The sequence below is a fragment of the Zeugodacus cucurbitae genome, chromosome 5 (genome assembly GCF_028554725.1).
Source record: "Zeugodacus cucurbitae isolate PBARC_wt_2022May chromosome 5, idZeuCucr1.2, whole genome shotgun sequence".
Classification (NCBI taxonomy): domain Eukaryota; kingdom Metazoa; phylum Arthropoda; class Insecta; order Diptera; family Tephritidae; genus Zeugodacus; species Zeugodacus cucurbitae.
This window is the reverse complement of record NC_071670.1, coordinates 62733334-62753619: the sequence shown is the minus strand read 5'-3', so window position 1 is coordinate 62753619 and position 20286 is coordinate 62733334. Positions and strand designations below refer to the sequence as shown.

At 34.8% G+C, this 20286-nt stretch overlaps 6 protein-coding genes across 10 annotated transcripts in view; 3 read left to right on the top strand and 3 right to left on the bottom strand.

The window, feature by feature from the left end:
* Positions 1–20286, bottom strand: part of LOC105208857 (rhophilin-2-A) — a 273352-nt gene that overhangs the window by 145678 nt on the left and 107388 nt on the right. The gene's annotated exons all lie outside the window — the stretch shown is intronic.
* On the top strand, positions 61–4712 carry LOC105208868 (actin-related protein 2). Of its 2 annotated transcripts, XM_011178942.3 has the most exons (8): positions 61–343; positions 1167–1277; positions 1575–1589; positions 2690–2905; positions 2974–3183; positions 3400–3549; positions 3618–3896; positions 3957–4712. In XM_011178942.3, exons 1-8 carry the CDS (start codon positions 296–298, stop codon positions 4125–4127), a joined length of 1200 nt encoding a protein of 399 aa, XP_011177244.1. In that variant the 5' UTR covers positions 61–295; the 3' UTR covers positions 4128–4712. The 2 variants fall into 2 exon arrangements, with proteins under 2 accessions (XP_011177244.1, XP_011177245.1); XM_011178943.3 differs by lacking the exon at positions 1575–1589 and having other exon boundaries at positions 62–343.
* Positions 5043–19869, bottom strand: LOC105208874 (NIF3-like protein 1). The gene is made up of 4 exons (XM_011178951.3): positions 19582–19869; positions 19387–19518; positions 19181–19325; positions 5043–5658 (listed from the first exon to the last, which is right to left on the bottom strand). The coding sequence occupies exons 1-4, from the start codon at positions 19755–19757 to the stop codon at positions 5242–5244; spliced, it is 870 nt and encodes a 289-aa protein (XP_011177253.1). The 5' UTR covers positions 19758–19869; the 3' UTR covers positions 5043–5241.
* Positions 5789–6672, bottom strand: LOC105208873 (small nuclear ribonucleoprotein-associated protein B). Its single transcript, XM_011178950.3, has 2 exons — positions 6518–6672; positions 5789–6456 (listed from the first exon to the last, which is right to left on the bottom strand). The coding sequence occupies exons 1-2, from the start codon at positions 6518–6520 to the stop codon at positions 5866–5868; spliced, it is 594 nt and encodes a 197-aa protein (XP_011177252.1). The 5' UTR covers positions 6521–6672; the 3' UTR covers positions 5789–5865.
* Positions 8505–10393, top strand: LOC105208872 (uncharacterized). The gene is made up of 2 exons (XM_011178949.3): positions 8505–9589; positions 9655–10393. The coding sequence occupies exons 1-2, from the start codon at positions 8537–8539 to the stop codon at positions 10042–10044; spliced, it is 1443 nt and encodes a 480-aa protein (XP_011177251.2). The 5' UTR covers positions 8505–8536; the 3' UTR covers positions 10045–10393.
* LOC105208871 (hepatic sodium/bile acid cotransporter) lies at positions 14736–18475 on the top strand. Of its 4 annotated transcripts, none has more exons than XM_054230617.1 (3): positions 14736–14824; positions 16429–17953; positions 18024–18475. In XM_054230617.1, exons 2-3 carry the CDS (start codon positions 16928–16930, stop codon positions 18399–18401), a joined length of 1404 nt encoding a protein of 467 aa, XP_054086592.1. In that variant the 5' UTR covers positions 14736–14824; positions 16429–16927; the 3' UTR covers positions 18402–18475. The 4 variants fall into 4 exon arrangements, with proteins under 4 accessions (XP_054086592.1, XP_028893934.2, XP_054086591.1 ...); XM_029038101.2 differs by having other exon boundaries at positions 14751–14980; XM_054230616.1 differs by having other exon boundaries at positions 14751–14997; positions 16490–17953.

The following is a 20286-nucleotide window of genomic DNA, read 5'->3' as shown; positions in this document are numbered from 1 at the left end:
ACAACAACTAATTGGCAACCCTTTGCGGCACACAAGTGCTGTTCGCTTGAAAAGAAATGGCCCCACGGATTTTGACGTTAGTCATCGCCGCAGAAAAGAAGTAAAGAAATTCCAATTGTCCACGAATTTGCGGCTGACAATATAAATTATATTATTTTCAACTATTTAACTGTGAAGCTGAAAGTGAAATAGTGTATAAAAACAAGATAAATAACGCAGTGATTGGTTCTGCAAGAGAAGTTATTGAAAGCAGTAATCGTTGGTGGACAAGTCAACATTACTACAAACAGAGGAAATGGATAGCAAGGGACGCAATGTTATCGTGTGCGATAATGGAACCGGTGTATGTATTATGGTTTATAGGTCTGACCACACCTATCCAGATTTCGTTGTTACGCGTAGTGCTTCAAAAATGCCAAAATAAATATCACTTAAACTTATCACATTTAAGCCTACATTAGTGACACTTTGCATTGAAGTGTTTGTTTGGTTGTTTGTGTGTGACAACTTGGCCCTGTGGACATGCAAAGATGCCCATAGCAAATTTTGTACAATTGCTTTGATACGTGTGGCCCCAAATTGCCTCTTGTGCAGTGTTAATAAATGTTTTCTGTTTTTGCTTTATGCGTACATATGCAAGTACCTATCATGCTAATACAATGCTTGAAATCAGTTATATTGCATTAGTCACGCCAAGTGGTTATTGAAAGCACCCATAAATGGGACTTTCTTTATCTGCTTTTTTATTATCTATGTCTTTGGGTTTGCTTACAATTCAATAAATATCTGAAGTGATGGCTAATAACATGCTGTTGTCGCTCGTTATAGGCATGTAAATTCCATTGTTCATTACAATTCGCAATATTAATTAATTATTTATATTAATAAAATTAATAAGTTATAGAGTTGTGTATTTTAAATATGCTCTTTGTTATGTTAATATGTTGTTGTGCTTATTGGTTTTATAAGTAAACACGAACACAATAACATTTTTCTTAAAAATTTAAAGCTTTCACGTACCAAAGTTTTTGTATTGATAACACTCGCTTTGCTGGTCATAAATATATTTACATGCATACATATGTATTTATGTACTTTTATATTACTCAAATATTTTATTTATCTTTTATTTATACTTTTAATTTATTTTTAATAATTTCTTGCAGTTTGTGAAATGCGGCTATGCTGGCAGCAATTTCCCTGCGCACATATTTCCCTCCATGGTTGGCAGACCGATTATACGCGCGGTTAATAAAATTGGTGACATAGAAGTGAAGGTAATATTGAAATTGTTGTATGAAAAATTTAATATTTACGGCATTAAGTCTTTAACATATTTAGAAGTGATGTTTTTATCAACAATTTGTTAATAACAAATAAAATGAATTGTTGATAAAAAACTTAGTATTATCCAGTATGTGCGCTATAGTTTTTCTTATTACATACATACATAAATTAAACATTAAAAAACTGAATGTAACTAAAAGTTAAGCAACTATTACAATTATATTAAAAGACTATTCTTACGTATTTTTCTGTTCTTTTCATTGACTTTTTTATAAATATTTTTACAGGATTTACATGTCGATGTAAGTCTCTAGTTTTAGTGACACCATTAACTATAAAATGTGAACAAATTAGATTACTTAGTTTAATTTAGAACTGCCTTTAGTATATAGTATAACTGCAAAATGTCTTGTTAGTTACTAAAATATGAAATGTATTATATATGCAAGTGTTAAGTGTAAACGCTACGCAAACCTCTGCAGCTCTTGTAAAAAAAATTGTTTGCTACACAAATTTCTACACGCTGAGCCTACCTATTGACTAACTCGTTCACCTTGCATATAAAGTCTCTGTTAGCTAGAAGCATCTCTTATTGTTTACTGAATGTTCCAACGATTCTAATATTATGCTAGTTTGTTTATCTCTACTGTTACTGTGTTTCAATTCGTGCAAAATATTTTTCGTGTTTTCATTAAAGTGAATTATTTTATTTTATGGTGTACAAAGACGTTTAAAATTTCGTACTAACAAATTTGCTAATACTAACAATTTTTCGCATGTCAGTGTTTGTTGCAATCGCAGCTTGTGTTTGAAAGAAGTGAAATAATTTTTTTTTAATAAACTGAGTTATTAGATAAAATAGAAATTAAAATAAATTGTTAAATTATAATTTTTTTGTGACAAGATCAGCAACCTTAACAATCATATGGCAACCTTAAAAACTTTTGTAAAGTGTTATTTGAAATATCGCTACTAAATTATTAAATATATTCAATTAAATATATAAAATATAAAGTGACCTCATATTGCTACTAGCTTAAACTAGTATTTGAAGGAGACTTATAAAAGTTCGTACGTACTGAAATTTTCAACAAAAATTTTGCGTTCTATCTTGCTCTCTCATATTTAGACTCCCTCCAAGTCTTACTTAGCTTAAGCCAAGTGATTCTAAATGTATATATTTGTAGTTGCAAATAAGCGCAGCTGAAATCGCGACTTAAAACTAGCTAAACGCGTTATATACATACATACATGTATGTATATTGTTTGTACAGTGTTTCAGCATTTTCCCCCTTGATTGATTGATATTTGTTATGCGTTCTATAAATCGTAATTTATTGTATGGCATGCTACGTTTACTAAATGCTTCTATTATTGGTGTCGCACAACAAAACTTTTACAGGATCTTATGGTGGGTGATGAAGCGTCACAGCTGCGTTCGCTCTTAGAGGTGTCCTATCCCATGGAGAATGGTGTGGTACGCAATTGGGAGGATATGTGCCACGTGTGGGACTACACTTTCGGACCGAAAAAAATGAATATTGATCCAAAGAATACAAAGATACTGCTAACAGAACCGCCCATGAATCCACTGAAGAATCGCGAAAAAATGATTGAAGTGAGTCCTCTATTATTTTGTGAGACGGTGATTTCTGCAATTTTAAATATTATACTCTCACTTCGCAGGTAATGTTTGAAAAATATGGCTTCGATTCGGCTTATATTGCAATACAAGCGGTGTTAACGCTGTACGCGCAAGGTCTGATTTCGGGTGTGGTTATCGACTCGGGCGATGGTGTGACTCACATCTGTCCGGTGTACGAAGAATTCGCATTGCCACATTTAACCAGACGACTGGACATTGCCGGTCGTGACATCACACGTTATCTGATTAAGGTTAGTTGTGTTTAATACTTTAGTACTAGATTTAGGAAAAATAATTTTGAAAAAAAAAATTTATTTTGAAAAAATTAGTTTTGAAAAATCAAATAATTTTGAAAAAAAAAAGTGTTGAAAAAAAAAAATTTTTGAAAAAAAAAATTTGAAAAAAATATTAATTTTGAAAAGAAAATTATTAAAAAAAAATGCATTTTTATTTCATCCTCCTTATAGTTACTGCTGCTGCGTGGTTACGCGTTTAATCATTCCGCTGACTTTGAAACTGTACGCATGATGAAAGAGAAACTCTGCTACATAGGCTATGACATTGAGATGGAGCAGCGATTAGCGTTGGAAACCACTGTGCTTGTTGAGACTTATACGGTATGAAATACACACCAATTCCAATATAATTCTTACAATAATAATTATAAACTTTTTTCGGATTTCAGTTACCCGATGGTCGTGTGATAAAGGTAGGCGGTGAGCGTTTTGAGGCGCCCGAGGCGCTATTCCAACCGCATTTAATAAACGTTGAGGGGCAAGGCATTGCTGAATTAGTGTTTAACACAATACAAGCGGCCGATATCGATATGCGCCCGGAATTGTACAAGCATATCGTGCTATCTGGTGGTTCAACCATGTATCCAGGTCTTCCTAGTCGATTGGAACGTGAAATTAAGCAATTGTATTTGGAACGTGTGCTCAAGAATGATATAGATAAATTAGCGGTACGTAATTGCAAATGAAAGAGTTAAATAAATAAAAGTTAAATATATTTCTTTTTGCAGAAATTCAAAATACGTATTGAGGATCCGCCACGGCGAAAAGATATGGTGTTCATTGGTGGTGCTGTTTTGGCTGAGGTGACAAAGGATCGCGACGGTTTTTGGATGTCGAAGCAGGAGTATCAAGAACAAGGACTTAAAGTATTACAGAAACTTACGAAGAGCACACAGTAGTAGCAAGGGCCAAAAACAAAAACAAACAAACAATTATGGAAAACTAAAATTTAATATTGTTAGCAATACAAGTTATACCTACAGCTGCGTTTTGTATTATGTTTATATAACTTGTAATACTACATATATGTATATTTAAGTTAAAAAATGACAAGACAGTACTGTTATCTATAATTAATACTTTCAAACAGTCTATTATTAACAAATCTGTATTTATAAAATTGATTATTCCTCACTCGCTTTTAACTTAGGAGTTTCTAATCCCTTTCCTTTTCTTTTTCTATTTTAAAATAAAATGGTAAACATTCGTTTTTTCTATGACTTGCTCGCCACTATTGCCGTAAGATACAAATATTTACATATACGCTTTGTGTAGGAAGGTAATTTAAAAACAAAAAAATGCATTTAATTTTTGTGTGCGTAAGCTATGAGAAAAACCATTTTTTTAAATGTACTGTAAACTGTAAAAAATTTACTACTACTTCTATCCCATTGTATGCCAATTCAAACTTAGCACGAAAACAAATTTTCACTGTTGCTATAATTTAAAAGATAAAAAAAATGAAATATTTTTATTTAAACTAATCGGACATTGGTTGTTTATTAACTAATTGGTAAATAGTCTAAAAAAAATAAATGGTAAGCGGGTTTAACTAGTCGTTGAAGTGGATTTGAATTGAATTTACACTGTAAAAATAATAGTAAAATAATAAAATTGAAAGTAGTTTAGGTCAATTGAAACTATTTTAACACAATGCCATAGATACATACAAACAAACGTATTATATAGTAAAATTACATATTTTCATTTGTTAGCTTGCCTAAATATTTTCCCAAAACACCTTTTCGCAAAATATTAAAAAAATGTTTTCCTCAGTTAATTGAAGTTCCCACAACATTAAAAAAAAGTTCGACTAAAGCTTTGAAATTTTTTTTTATTTAAAGGCAGTAAATAAAACAGCGGCTGCTGCTGTTAGACTTTGATTAATATAAACAATAATAATAATAAAACACTTAATAAATGAATTTTAGATATTTGAAATAAACTTTCATTCGAAAATCACCAAGAAATGCAATCTAAATGCATACGTGAATCATTCATTGTCGTCGGCATTCAAGTTTTGACGATTGTCTTTAAGGGGTCCTTGTCCTTTTCGGAAATAGTCACTTCACAGTCACCTTTAAGCATATCATAGAGTTTGGTCTCAAATTTACGCAGGAAGCCGCGCTCCGAGTTGCTGTGATTGCACAAAATCACTGAGGTGTTTTGATGATTGGCATCCAGTAAATCGTGATGAGACATTTCGCCAGTTATGTAAAGATCTGCTTCGTAGCCTTTTAGCACAGATGCACCAGAGCCGGCACAAACAGCCACCACTGTGATTGGTGTTTCCAAAGTATGATTTGTAGCCAATGACAAATGTACATCGAGACCAATATGCCTTTGAACGCTGGCCACAGCCTGACCCAAAGTCAGCGATGTGGTGAATGTACGTCCGGCGCCACCAAACTCACCACCCAAGGGATTGGGCTGGAAAGAGAAAATATAAAAAAAATTATTTCGTTAACCATTTCAGTATATGAGTATAGCACCACTGTTTATTTGAGCTTCAAGAAACCATACATCATCACCACCAAAAATAACACAATAACGCACAGTGTTTACATAATTCATTTTTTATATTTATTTATTTTAGATAAAATAGGCTTTAAATTGGAAATACATATTTGCATAAAATTAATAACCGCCACGTCCCGGTGGTGGAGCGCGCATCATGCCGGGTGGTGGTCCGCGTAGTGGTGGCCCACCACGACCCATACCACCGGGCATGGGTGGCATCACGCCGGGCACCATACCGGGTAAGGGCGCACCAATCATTGGATTGCGTGGTACACCTCTACCCATTGGTGTCATATGTTGTTGTGCCGGACCGCCTACACCGCGCACAGGTCCTTGTAAACCAGCTGGTGCCGAAGCAATATTCACAGGCACACCACGTCCCGCAGCACGTCCTAAACCAGGTCCGGCAACTGCACCGGGCATGGGTACACGCGGTAATCCCTCCTCTGGTGGTGGTGGTCCTTCAACGGTCAATGAGACTATATTATCACCACGCAAGAGTACAAAACCTAAAACTCGTTTCTCTTCACGTTCTGGCACTTTTGAGTTTTTCGAACGTATTTTACGAAATTCCTCACAATCTCCAAGTATTAAATTCATGTGTTTGTCGAATGCTTTGAATGTGCCAATAAAAGTGCGCGAGTCTTGCAACATGATCCGCACCCTATAGTTAAGGTGCTGGATCATTTTGTTATTCTTTCCAATCGTCTGCAAATTAATAATATTGTAAATGCATTTATTTATAATTTGTTTATTGTATATAACTTACCATGGCTGCTAAATTATTGTAGCAAAAGCAGCGAAAAATAAACGATTATATGCCGAATTTTTGGCGTTTTGTGAAAGAGCTGTCATACACACCGCTTTAATGAAAATATATAGTGTTGCCAGCCGTAAGAAAATTGTATTTGCACAAAACAATTCAAACAGTGTTGCATTCACACTTGGAGCTGCCACACGTATTTTGATTTGGATTGTACTTTTACCAACACAGGATATAACGGCTTTGCATGTATATGTGCATCTTTGTATTGTAAAATATTAATTCGTAATTCTTTTCGAAATTGCTTTTCTTCATTTTTTATTTTTGTGGTTTAGATTGAGTTTATTAAGAGTGAAATTTATATAATTCTACTAATTGTAGTTCCAGCCGCATGATGTTGTTATTGTATCGTTAGTAAATGTGTTTCAAATAATGTGTGTGAATTTTTAGTCTTTGTCCAGGTACCTTCCGGTTTCGTAGATCCGACTGTTCTTGTGTTGTGTTTTAGATAATACACCCGCCTTTAGTTTGGATTTGGAAGTAGACAGCTCAAAATGAATCAATTTTCATGCTTGTATAAATTCAATGACAACAATAAGCACAACAACATATAAACATCTATTGATATGCTTTCTTTCCATCCAGCAGACCAATGCGGAATAGTGGTTAGATTACGTACGCAGAAACAGTGTTCCAAACTAATTCCGACTAACAGCACTCAGAGGACTCGATTATCATAAATACAGCAAGTCACGATGGACTCGATTATCATAAATATACTGCACAATGAGGAAAGTGCAAATGTCTACCGCTGCATGTTTTGCTCTTCAAAGTCGCGGGGAAGCGGATGATATTCGCAACTACAATAAATAAACACTTCCTGTTTGTTTGTTCGCGAAATCTAAGAAAATAACTGTTATGATTCAGTTTATTCTGCTTAATATGCGCCAAATGTTGTAAACAAACTCTTCAAAACAATTCGAATGGCGGGCGGCATGTGAGTAACCCACGTACCCGTACCCAAATGCGATTATTACTCACAACAAACAAGCAGAAATCTATATGTACGCGAACATACGTATCGGTCGTGATTATTAAATTGATAAAATAGTGCAATAAATTATTTAAAAAATTAATCTCTGCGATAAATTCAGTAGATGCATGTACTATAGGCAAAGAATACTAAGACATGCCTACACCTGCTACTGGAATTTACTATTTTTCCCAACAAGACGCGCTACTTAAAGCAACGTGGTAATCTTCGGACCTAGACATGGGCGTCGGGCGGTGATTTGTTGATTTAGAAGTTAGAGGAAATTTGACTTTTCTGAATAATATTTCGAAAAAGAAAGTTGAAAAAATCGAAAAGTTGGTGGTAAAAAGTTTGGGGATATATATACACTGGTCTCCTACATGTGGAGGGCATTTTGATTCACTATAAAATTGGATATTTATAGAATATTCGAACGCCTATGACATTGGTTTATATGAGAGTACGACTTAAAGTTCGTGGAGTCAATTTTGTAAAGATAACGGTCCTAAAAATATCGTCTTTGTAACCTAAACGAGTAAATCTGAGAGATACGATAGCAAAGATTTCGTTCAAAGTGTAAAAGAAGTGTTAAAATCAGTTAATAGGAAATCTTGAAACAAGATTACAGTGACTCATTTCAAGACGACACACGACTTATCGACGTCATAACATCGGAGAAAACTATTTGGAAATCATAAAGCTACGACTTAATCCCACGCAATTATACAGCTGAAATTCGTGATGGAATCGCTGCGTATCAGTCAAATGGCTAATCTTCAGCCGATTAGAGCGGGGAACATTTAGCCATTGAGGCCCCTCTTGCAGATATTTATTGACATGCCTGTAGTTTGTAACCATATGCACATCATATATAATATCAGTTGGCATACATTCATAAAAATAAGTTCAATGGTTCTTAGGATTTTGACGCTCGATAAGGTATACAAAACGTCTGCGATTACTGTGAGTGCTCATTTCGAAGTGAAAACAACATGAAACAAGACGTTAATTTCAACAGCACAGCGCTGATATTTATGGTCATTATTTGTTTGACCATACCGAAGTGTTACAACAGCGAAGTTCAAGGACAATATGGCCAAATCGTAGGCGTGTGGAATATTACCTACCAAAGTGGTGGCAACGAGCAGCTCCTAACCATTTCGAAAGAAATACAGTACGTGGATTTAGTAATATACGATGTGGATCTAAGTTCCGGCAAAGACTTCTACTTCGAAGTCCACGCGGATAACCCGAAATTGGCGTCGATCGAGAAACGCATCGAGCGTAGTGAGCTAACGGGTACGCCAGCCTCATGGCAGGGCGCGGTGCCGGTACAAACACATCACTTCGGTTTTACAAATATCTATGTGACGGTACATACGAGCGATGGCGCCAACGTGGAGCGTTCACCGAGCGACTTAACACTTATCATTGCGCGCCGAGAGCGCTTGGATGAGAAGATTTTCACTTACACCGCCTCGGCGTTGTTGTTGTTGATGTTCTTGAATTTGGGTGGCGTGTTGGATTTGCAACGTTTGAAAGAGATTGTTTTGCGCCCAATTGCTGTGTCCATTGGCTTTGCTACCAGTTACATTTTAATGCCACTTATCGCTTTGGCGCTCGGCTACTGTTTTCTGTCGCAGTATCAGGAGCTCAAATTGGCGCTTTTCTTCACGGCGCTTTCGCCCAGCGGCGGTTTGGCAAATATTTGCGCGATTTTCCTCAAAGGCAATGTGAATCTCTCGATTGCCACCACAACCATCAACAGTCTCATGTCGCTGGCGATATTCCCGTTGTGGATACTTATACTCACACAAACGATCTTCACAAATACCGAACTGGACGTACCGTTTCTGGATTTAGCCGGCAGCGCTTTGGCTTTAGTTTGCGCCATTGCCTTGGGTATGCTGTTACGCTTCTTCTTGCCGAAGACGACTTCGTTGATTTTCCGTTTCCTCAAACCGTTCTGTGCGTGCCTCAGTTTGTGTCTGATTGGCATGACGGTGGGCATAAATGCGTTCGCATTCAAAGAGCTAACGGGCATGGTAAGTAAAAATAATTGAGACTTCATTAAGTTAATTGTTGTCTAATAAGTTCGTTTCTTTTTCAGATTTTCTTAGCGGCGCTCTTCTTGCCCATACTCGGTTATTTGCTCTCGTATGGTATTTCAATATTGCTGCGTTGCACCGCAGCTGACGCGCTGACGATCTCTATCGAGACGAGTGTTCTAAATATGACCGTGCCCATTATGTTGTTGCAACATTGCTTCGACGAAGTGCGCGCCGACTTGACGCTCATTGTGCCGATTACGGCTGCGCTGATATCGTTGGTCATGATGATTGTCATTTACACCATTCGTCGTATGTTCGGTCTGAACAAGAATCTTGATGGTGATGCTTTTGTGTCACAAGTGGAGCTCATAAGTTTCGAGGACTATAATAAGGAGGAGGAAGTCACAATAGGACATATAACATTTCGCAATAGAAAAAGCGTATTTTAATAGGCAAAAGTTAGACCATATAACTACTGTATTATTTATTGTTCTTAAATTTTTTTAAGCAAACGAAGCTTGCAATCACTTGCGGGTTCAAAATTTACGATACGATTTCCGTTCAGCATACTAAGCAAGTATTTTTGCTATATTTTTGATTAATTTATAATCGACATACCCTCATGAACGGTAATTCTATACTCTTTAGTACAGTTCGAGGTATACAATTTATACGATTAAAATAATATATACGAATTTTTCAATTATAGCTATTAAATATCTATAAAATTATATAGGCAACTAAGTAACGATAATCGATTTTTATATGCAAAAACAGTCTCTGTATACTCTTAAGACATGGCAAGAATTAGAAAATAAAATAATTTATTGTAATTATAAAAAGAAATAAAAGTGAACGAGAAACCACAACAACAAACACCTTAATTGATTCAATTAGCAAGCTTTTCCAATACTTATGCGAGATGTGTTAAAAAAATAACGGGAATTTTAATTCTTTTGAAAAAAAAAATTTCTATATAATGTGGACGATTAATGTTGACGCCTTCAAAATAGTTCTCATTTGATATGATGCACTTAAGAAAGCGTTTCTTTCAATCGTTGAAACACTTCTCAAACTCGGGACTTTTGGAATCTCTTTCGGTTCTTTCAGCGATTTCTTGTAGGCTTGTAAAATGACGGCTTAAGGATAAATAAAAATAAAATGATAAAATTCCCGTTATTTTTTGAACACACCACATACGTGATTATTGACTAAATTAGTGAGCTGTCTGAAGCGCTTGATATTTTCCAATACAAATTTTCGATCACGTACAATTTTCTTTGAATCATCTGATAGAGGATTTTGGTAAATTTTCATTATACTGCAATTCACTTAATGATCGATATATGTATGTGGTAAAAGGAGAACCGGGTACTCTGCGCACTATGGAAAGATATAGGTCGATTTGATTATCAACTAAATTTGGTTCAAAACGGTTGAGTAGTTTGTAAGCCAAAACAAGGACTATTACCACGATATTATCTATTAATTTTCCCCGCCAAACAATCTCGCCTATTAAGACGTCGTTAGGTACACAAAATTCAACTTAATTGTACCATGAGACTATAGTATTTTATTAGTTAGCTGTAATGGTTTGTTTATATATATTACGTACAAAGCGTAATTCAATAAAGCTAATTTAAAAAAATACAAATATATAACATGTAGACACACATAGCTAATTCATAATAATAATGAAGTAATTGAGATCTTATACGCGGGCTGAATAGTTAAATGAGCGTTTAGTGTTTTCAGTAGAACACTATCAAAAATAGGTGTGATCATGTTGGCGCTGCTGGTAGTAGTAAGAACGCTTTTGTAGAAAATATTTGTTTCAGTTGTTAATAACAATGAAAACAATACAGTGGATACTGATTAATTGGACTCACATTATTATTTATTACTAGCTGTTTTTGATTTGTCACACTTCAGAAAGTGGAGAATCGAACAAACAAATGGCATAAATCATATAAACTGGCATAATAGAGAAAGAGAGACTGGTTAACTCTGATTGGGACATTTTGGAGAGGTATCGAATCGAACAAACAGGTGACTAATGAAATATATAGATTGGCATAATGAAGATAGGGAGAGAGAGAGAGAGAGGAAATAATATTATTTTAATAAGGCATACTTAATTTTAATTACAACATAGCAAAATTCAAAGTAAATGAGCAGAGAAATGACGAATCGATTACGGCTTTTATTATATTTGATTCTACCAGATAACTCTGTTGTTGCTATGTTATGTGAGAAGTGGCGAAAATGTGTTAATTGATTAACGATATCTTAATTTTACTATTTAATCGTGAAATTTACAATACATGAGAGTATTTGTAAGAAAACGAAATCATATACAAACATATCTGTTAATAGATTACACAAATTTAGATTAGTTCCGTTATCCGGTGAATTCTGTACATTAGTTCCCTGAATTCAGAGCATATATTCAAATGAGAAAAACTAAAGGAAATGCATTAAAAATAATTGTAATTTCTACGAAACAAATTAACATGCATTTATGCGGTGTAATTAGTCTTTGTTTACATTTGTCGCTACCAAAATGAATTTTAATGTACGTGGGTTGCCGCTCATATTTGTGGTTGTGGGTAATTTCTGTGTTATTTTATATCATTACTGAGTAATTTGACATGTTTTACTGTAAAAGCCTTCAGGATTATTTAATAATTTTTGTTTTTAACAATAAAAATATGAATCATAAATATTAATTTTTCTAAACTTAGAACAGAAATACAACCAGAAATCCTCGTACACTTAACATAAAGATAATATGCAGATTATTTTGAAAACATCAAGATCCTATAATCTATCGAAAAAACACAACTAGAACAGAAGTTGATTGAGCAACCCTAGTACAAAGTATACGAACAAATAATAATGAGGGATATGATAAATGTTCGTAGCTTTATTTGAAACATAGAATCGAGAATTCTTAATCAATTATTTTAGAAAGAATATGTCGGCTGATCAAATTTCATACACTTCAAAATCTAGATTATAAAAAACGTTTTTCTTTTTTATACTCTCGCAACAAAAGTTGCTACGAGAGTATTATAGTTTTGTCCACATAACGGTTGTTTGTAAGTCCTAAAACTAAACGAGTTAGATATAGGGTTATATATATCAAAGTGATCAGGGTGACGAGTAAAATTCAAATCCGGATGTCTGTCTGTCCGTCCGTGCAAGCTGTAATTTGAGTAAAAATTGAGATATCTTAATGAAACTTGGAACACGTGTTCCTTGGCACCATAAGAAGGTTAAGTTCGAAGATGGGCGGAATCGGACCACTGGCACGCCCACATAATGGCGATGACCAAAAACACATAATGAGCTATAACTAAGCCATAAATAATGTTATGAAAATAAAATTTGGAACATAGGATCGCATTAGGGAGGGGCACATTTGAATGTAATTTTTTTGGAAAAGTGGGCGTGGGACCCCGCCCCCAAATAGGTTTTTTGTATATATCTTGCAAACCAATACAGCTATATAAACCAAACTTTCTGCAGTCGTTTCTTTTAGCCGTTTCCTTATACAGTCCAAAAATGAAAGAAATGGGATAATAACCACGCACACCTCCCACACAAAGGTTAGGTTGAAAATGACTAAAAGTGCGTTAACTCACTAACGAGAAACGTCAGAAACACCAAATTTACATAAGAAATGGCAGAAGGAAGCTGCACTCAGATTTTTTTACAAAATGGAAAATGGGCGTGGCGTCGCCCACTAATTGGTCAAAAACCATATCTCAAGAACTATTCGACCGATTTCAATGAAATTCGGTATATAATACTTTCTTGACACCCTGATGACACGGCTGGAATATGGGCGAAACCGGTTCACAACTACGCCTACTCCCCATATAACTCAATTTTGAATCCTTCTGATTCTTTCACTTTATAATGTATACATAAGGAACCGATAAAGATAAAGCGGAATAAAACATTACACAAATACTGTATTTGAGCTGTGACATCACTTGTGGAAAAATTGTCAAAATCGAACCATGACTTTTCAAGGCCCCTGATATCGAACATGAAGAACTCAGTGCCTAAGGGTAATTTTTTACCGAAAATATAGGTAAATCTCTAAATAAATTGCGAGAGTATAAAATGTTCGGTTGCACACGAACTTAGCTTTTCCTTACTTGTTCAAATGTATTCGTCCCTCGATATTAAATGAAAACCCACAAAACGACGACTTCCAACAAATCAAATAGTTTATCAGAAGTTTTTAAATCTCAAAGCATCCTATATTTCTTAGTCATCGGTCATAATACAAAGGTCAGAAGAATATATATAGGACCTGATATTTTTTCTAAATTTTCTTTCAGAAAGCTAGAGTTAATAAAAACTAAAAAACACCTTTCGTGAGTCCCTCCTTTATGCATTTTTTTAGTTGTATGATGTAAAATGCACTTAATTTGGATTCGAAACGAGAATGAAATGAGTTTGAATTTATTGAGCTCTCCCTGCTCTCTTTGAAAGCTTTTGCAGCTTGCTCTACAAAAACAATATGTTTCTTATATGCACTTGAAAAAAAAAAGAAAAAAATGTATTAAAAGCTTGGCTAATAAAATTGCGAGCTTTTCCTTGATTATCAGCTGGTGTATAAACTTGATTAAATTATAAAAACGCTAGTTTTGCTTATCTCCGAGAGACATGTGGTAAATATGCATCAATAAACATGCCCAGTGGGTAAATTGAAGTTTTACCCGTACTAGCCTCTTTTTGAAGTGTAGTGCCTTTAGTCTTCAGCTTTTATATGACCTATACGAATTTTAGAAAACCACTTAAGAAACCAAGACAAAGTTCGACTTTAAATAAATTTGTCTAAAAAAGTATAGTGGTACATATATATATTCGAATTTAAAGATTATGTAAGCGCAGTGGTAAACTGTAGTTTGTGGCTTATATCTTAACCACTTCAAAACAGTCTAAGCGGGTCCCAACTAGGTAACGATTCGTTACTATTTCACGTCGGAATATTATAAACAAAAAATTAGATAAATTTTAATATTTATTTCTATTAAGCTTTATATACCTTCACATGCACACACATGCATCCACACATGAGAAAATTATGTCGAGCTTTATTTTGTGACAGACTTTATTAAAATGGAAAACAAACGGGTTTGATATTTAGTTGCGAAAATGCACTGAAAGCGGTCACCGTCGGCTTGTTCTGCACTACCGAGATGCAGATCTGTATGCAAATTGGATAAATTATACATTTAGATTTATTGTCAACAAAAGTGCCCAAGTTTTTTTGCGCGAATTGAGTGCGAAAACTTACGATTAATTATACGAAGTGATTTTTTATGTTTTTTTTTTATAGTGGAAATGAATACAAACAAGTAACAAGTAGTAAAAAGTGAAATGTAATAAATAGTGTTCAAAATAAACCTAAAATTAATACAACAAAATTTATATAACCGGAAAATTTTAAACATATTGAATTAATCCTTAAATTATTTTAGGCATTTTTTTATAAAAATATGTTATTAGGTCTACAACTTTGCTTCCGCCGTTTTTTTGTTTTTGTAAATTTAAGTTTTTTTTGTATAAAAACGGTTACAAATGTCGATGAGCCTCAGCCGTACTTTTCTTGGAATTAAAAAAGAAAAGCAAAATTTCCCGCAAATGTCGAGAATTCGGCTCAAAAAGTGACATTTTCAGTTGAGAATAGGTTTGGGATGCAAACAGAGCTCTACAAATATTTTTTTGTGTTAATGTTGACACAAATGTCCAAGATCGATATAAAAAAAATCGATTTAATCGACAGTGCTTGACCCTAGAGACATCTATTGGAAAACGGCGGAAGCAAAGTTGTAGACCTAATAAAAAAATATAACGGTACAACAATTGTGAGTTTTTTAATAAGTTGGTTGTTGGTTGTTGGTGATCGTTATACTAATTAGAGATACAGTTACTTTTTGGATTGCAGTAGGAAGTGGTCTTGATTTTTGACCAACTGACTGACGACAGCATTCTACGAAGATATTATACTGTCGTTACAACAACAAAAATACATCATCCATTTCCTTTTTCCTGCTTTTTGAGGTTATATCTTCCATACGGTTATCTTGACATGAGATATAGGGCTTTTCATGGATTTTACTCCAGTAAAGTGATTCATATTTTGTACATATTTTTTGTGGGTACTAGAATCCACTAGAATTTTAGAAAATAGGGGATTCTAAAAGGTAAATGTATAAACAAATTCAAACGGCTTTACGAAGCTTTTTTTCTGATAATAATAAATTTTAGTTCTTGATTTCTTTTAAGTTCCTTTTTTATATGGGATTTGTTTTGAATAAGGTTTTTTTTAAACTCTCGGGATTACTTTATGATATTTGTAGGATCGTTTCGAAAGATATGGAATATATAAACAAGATATTATGGAGTCTAATTTTAACAAAAATAATTATAATACAGGGTTAAGATTTCCCCAGTGTAGGCACTTTGAAATTTTTGAAGGCTATTCGACCATTTTTGTACAAGTTTGTATTACTATCTGTTGATTAATGAATTTATTTTTGAACTATATAAGCAATACTGAATGTTGTTATTGCTTGAGAAAGGTGTTTATTGATATAGCTAAATTGATGAGATTATTTGATTAGACTCTCGTGCAGTTTAAGTAATTGAGTGTGACAACAAAACATTATAAGCAACGAAAGCTTAGATCAAAGCGAACAAAAAACTTTACAAGTTTTTGAGTGGAAAATAGTTAATATTTCATTAAAATATGTAAAAGTAAATATTTTATATTAAAAATGGTGCTAAAATTCAGTACAACTTATTTTCAGAACAATTTTGCAAAATCACCATGACATAAATGTAATCTCAAATAACGCGGAATAATTTCAGTGAGCCATAAATACATTTGAATACAAACAAAGTGTGCGTGTGCAATACAAATTTATTTATGCATGTTTATAAACTAAAAGCCAACTGGTTAGCCAATGGTTAGGGAGACGGCAAAGTGTTTAAAGTTATCGGAAAAAGTTAAAGTTAAGCCGCAATAATGATTAAATAACCAACACATACACACAGCAATTGCGGCCGGTGTGCTGCCTACAACTACAAGAATCAAAACGTGCGCACTTTAAACGGCACAATATTATGAACTGATCAATTAACAAGTTATTCCATAAGCGATCTCGAGACGGTGAACACTTGCAGCGCGCTTGGCTTGGCGTTGGTGTAACCGCAGAGAAATTGTGTGTGTGCGCTCTTGCAAATCCTTTTGCCGAAAACAAAATTATTTAAAGAAAGCAACAACAACAACAAAAACGAAAAGTGAAAATGCAGCACTTGCTGCGCTACTTAATGCTAGTCGCAATCGGCGCGGCGCATGCTGTCAGCGGTGCGGTGAATAAAGCTGATAGAGATCACTTGCAGCCGCCACTTTGGGCTGTGCAATTTGAATATGAACAGTTAAATATGACAATGCGGAATGCGCAAACGGTTGCGTTCGTTATCACGGCCGTTGAACCGGCTTTGGGTAGCACTTACGAATTTCATGTGCTGAATGATAACGAAGAGGTCGCGCGCTTAGACGCCGTCGAGACGGTGTTGAGCAATGTGAATGGCGTTGTAAAGGTCAAAGGTAATTTCACTTTGCATGCGACGCTTTTGGGATATACGCACGTTTATGTGGAGTTGAGACGCGCTGGCCAGGAAACGGCACGTTCTCAGGAGGTTTTGAGAGTTATTGTGACGCGTTCCATGAATTTGGCCGATATCATTTTCAATGTTGCCATTGCCTGCTTTGTGATGGTTATTTATGTGAATTTTGGCGCCGTTTTGGATTTGGAGGATCTCAAGCGCATCGTTATACGTCCCGTTGGACCGGCTATCGGCTTGTTTTGCCAGTTTCTGGTGATGCCTGTGCTTAGTTTTCTCATTGGTTACTTTCTCTTTCGCGAAATGATCGAATTACGTTTGGGCTTGTTCTTTTTGGGGGTGTCACCAGCCGGCGGTTCGTCGAATATATTCGCCGTGCTGCTGAATGGCAATCTCAGCTTGTCCATCACTATGACTGCCATAAGCAATCTGGCGGCTTTCGGCATGATGCCTTTGTGGATCTTTACGCTGGGCGCTTTGATATTTCATGATGGTAATTTCGCGATTCCTTATAAATCGATAGCCTCAATCTCTTGCACGTTGGTTGTGCCGATTGCTATTGGTGTTATGCTGCAAAAGTATGCACCAGAGCTAACTAAAAAGATGTCCAAGTTGCTTAAACCTATATCATTGGTGCTTATATTGGCGATAACGATTTTCGGCTGTGTGCTCAATTCGTATATGTGGAAGCTGTTCACGACGAAGGTGAGCGAATTACCGTTTTTATATGAAAAATATATATTTTAAACTATATTATGTATAAATTATTAAACAGATTCTCATCGGCAGCTGCATTTTGCCATGGTTGGGATATGTAATTGGCTGGCTTATTGCCACAGTTTTGCGTCAGCCACCTAAAGATGCCATCACGATTGCCATTGAGACGGGCATACAGAATATTGGCATTGCAATATTTATGCTAAACTTCACTTTGCCACAGCCACAGGCCGATATGACGAGCGCGGTGCCAATGGCCAATTCGATGGTGACACCGCTGCCACTGCTACTCATCTATTTCTTGAAATTGTGCTTCTGCCGTAAGAGCGAGAAAACAGTGGACGCCGAGGCAGCAGCAAAGGAAGCCAAAGAAAGTGAGCTAGTTACATTTATAGAGAATTGGGTGGAGAAGGTGAATTCGAAGTATCCACAGTGAATTGCGTCAGTCGTTTGTGATCAATATAGTTTTTTTAAGTTAAATAGTTGTTATTGTCATTATCGTTAACTTAATATAAAAATGTAGTCATTACACTTTTTATAGGGAAGAACTTGTTCTCTACCGCACAATTTACATAGACAATTTTAAGGCACTCATTTAACTTATTTATCAGTTCACTAAGTCATATAAATTTTGATAAACAAAACTGATATTATTTTTTATAATACCTCGTTGAATTATTTTTTTGTTTTATCTGTGGGATTTGAGTGTCAATAAACAACCGATTGCTTGTACATACATACATACGTAGTAAAATTGTTTTGCATTATTGTTTTTGGATAAATTTTGCAATGCGATATTTCTTTGCATTTATTTATATTTATATTAAAACGCGGTATGTGAAAAAACAATATTTGTTTTTGCATTGTGAGTAGAGAAAGAAGTATGTGCTCATTTTGAGTAATTTTGCTTTAAAAAGTTTGTTGTTTCTACGAGTATAATCTTCATTGAAATTGAAAGCACGTAGAATGCAGTATACACAGAAATAAACATACATTAAATTGAAGAATTTTTGTAAAACGAGTCACAATATTAAGATTACACACATTTTTCACAAATTTCACATTAGCTTGATAAAGACTTTGAGAATACACTTTTTTTAATTCCATAAAAAAATACTTTCTCCAGTAGGATTTTTTAAGATTTTTAGAAAACACAGCTTTGTCTAATTATATGAAAAAAACCTTTATATGTTACGTTCTTTAAACTTATCTTACCTGAATTGGCTGCATGTCAACACATGGCAATGCAGATGAAAGCCAATCGTTTACTCCACCAGGAACGGCATCCCAGGCAGTGTGCGGTGAGTATAAAGCAATACCTTCAGCCAAGCAAATGGAAACGATGCGTTCCTTCCAGTTTCTATAAAAAAAAAATGTGTTGCAGGCTACATAACACAAGCAAAGAATATGTGTCAACTCACTTTTGTGTAATACGTTTAAGTGGCGCAAATATTGGCGGATGATAAGACACAATTAGGTCAGTACCTTGATCGACAGCTTCTTGCATTACACTCTCGGTCAAATCATTGGTCAAAAGAATGTTGCGTATGGGTCTAAAACAGAAATAATTTATATATTAGATATTGAGTTGAAATCACAACATTCAAGCACATTACCTTGCTTTATAAGGCTCGATCAGCAGACCAACATTGTCCCATTTCTCTGCCAAATTGCGTGGAGCAAACTTCTCCAACTCCGATACGACGTTTTGCAGTGTTCTTCCGCGGGGCATTTTGGATAATGTGCGTTTAAAAACCAAAGACGCAGTGTTATTAAGTAGATTGGTAAGCATAAAATAAACTCAACGTATGCCGAATTCCACTCAAATTTCTTAAAAAAATAAATACAAATATGTACACGATGATGATCTCACTGCAAAATAAAAAACCGGCAAGGGCAAACAAAAACAGCTGTTGCGTGCTAGTGATGAGAATAAATGGTAAATGCAACAATTAGCATTGGAGTTATCGATTGTTGAAAGAAGTGTTTTTAATGAATACTGATGTGGTATAATGGTAAATGTATTTAGGGGAGGTGGTTTGGAAAATATCTTTTAATTGTGGTTTACATTTATTTAATAACAGCTGCATTTTTGACATTTCTTTTTGGTTGCAATATTTCACAGCATAACATCGATGGCTTGTTATCGATAATAATGCATTGCTCAATCACTGCTCTGCAGATATAATATTGCGCAATAATATTGATGATATATTGCAGTTGTCCAATTGTTTATCCAATAAGATATGTTAAATTTGGCACTGTAAACGTTCATAATGTTATGGCATTTTCATTAAATTGATGTTAATGGTATTTTATTA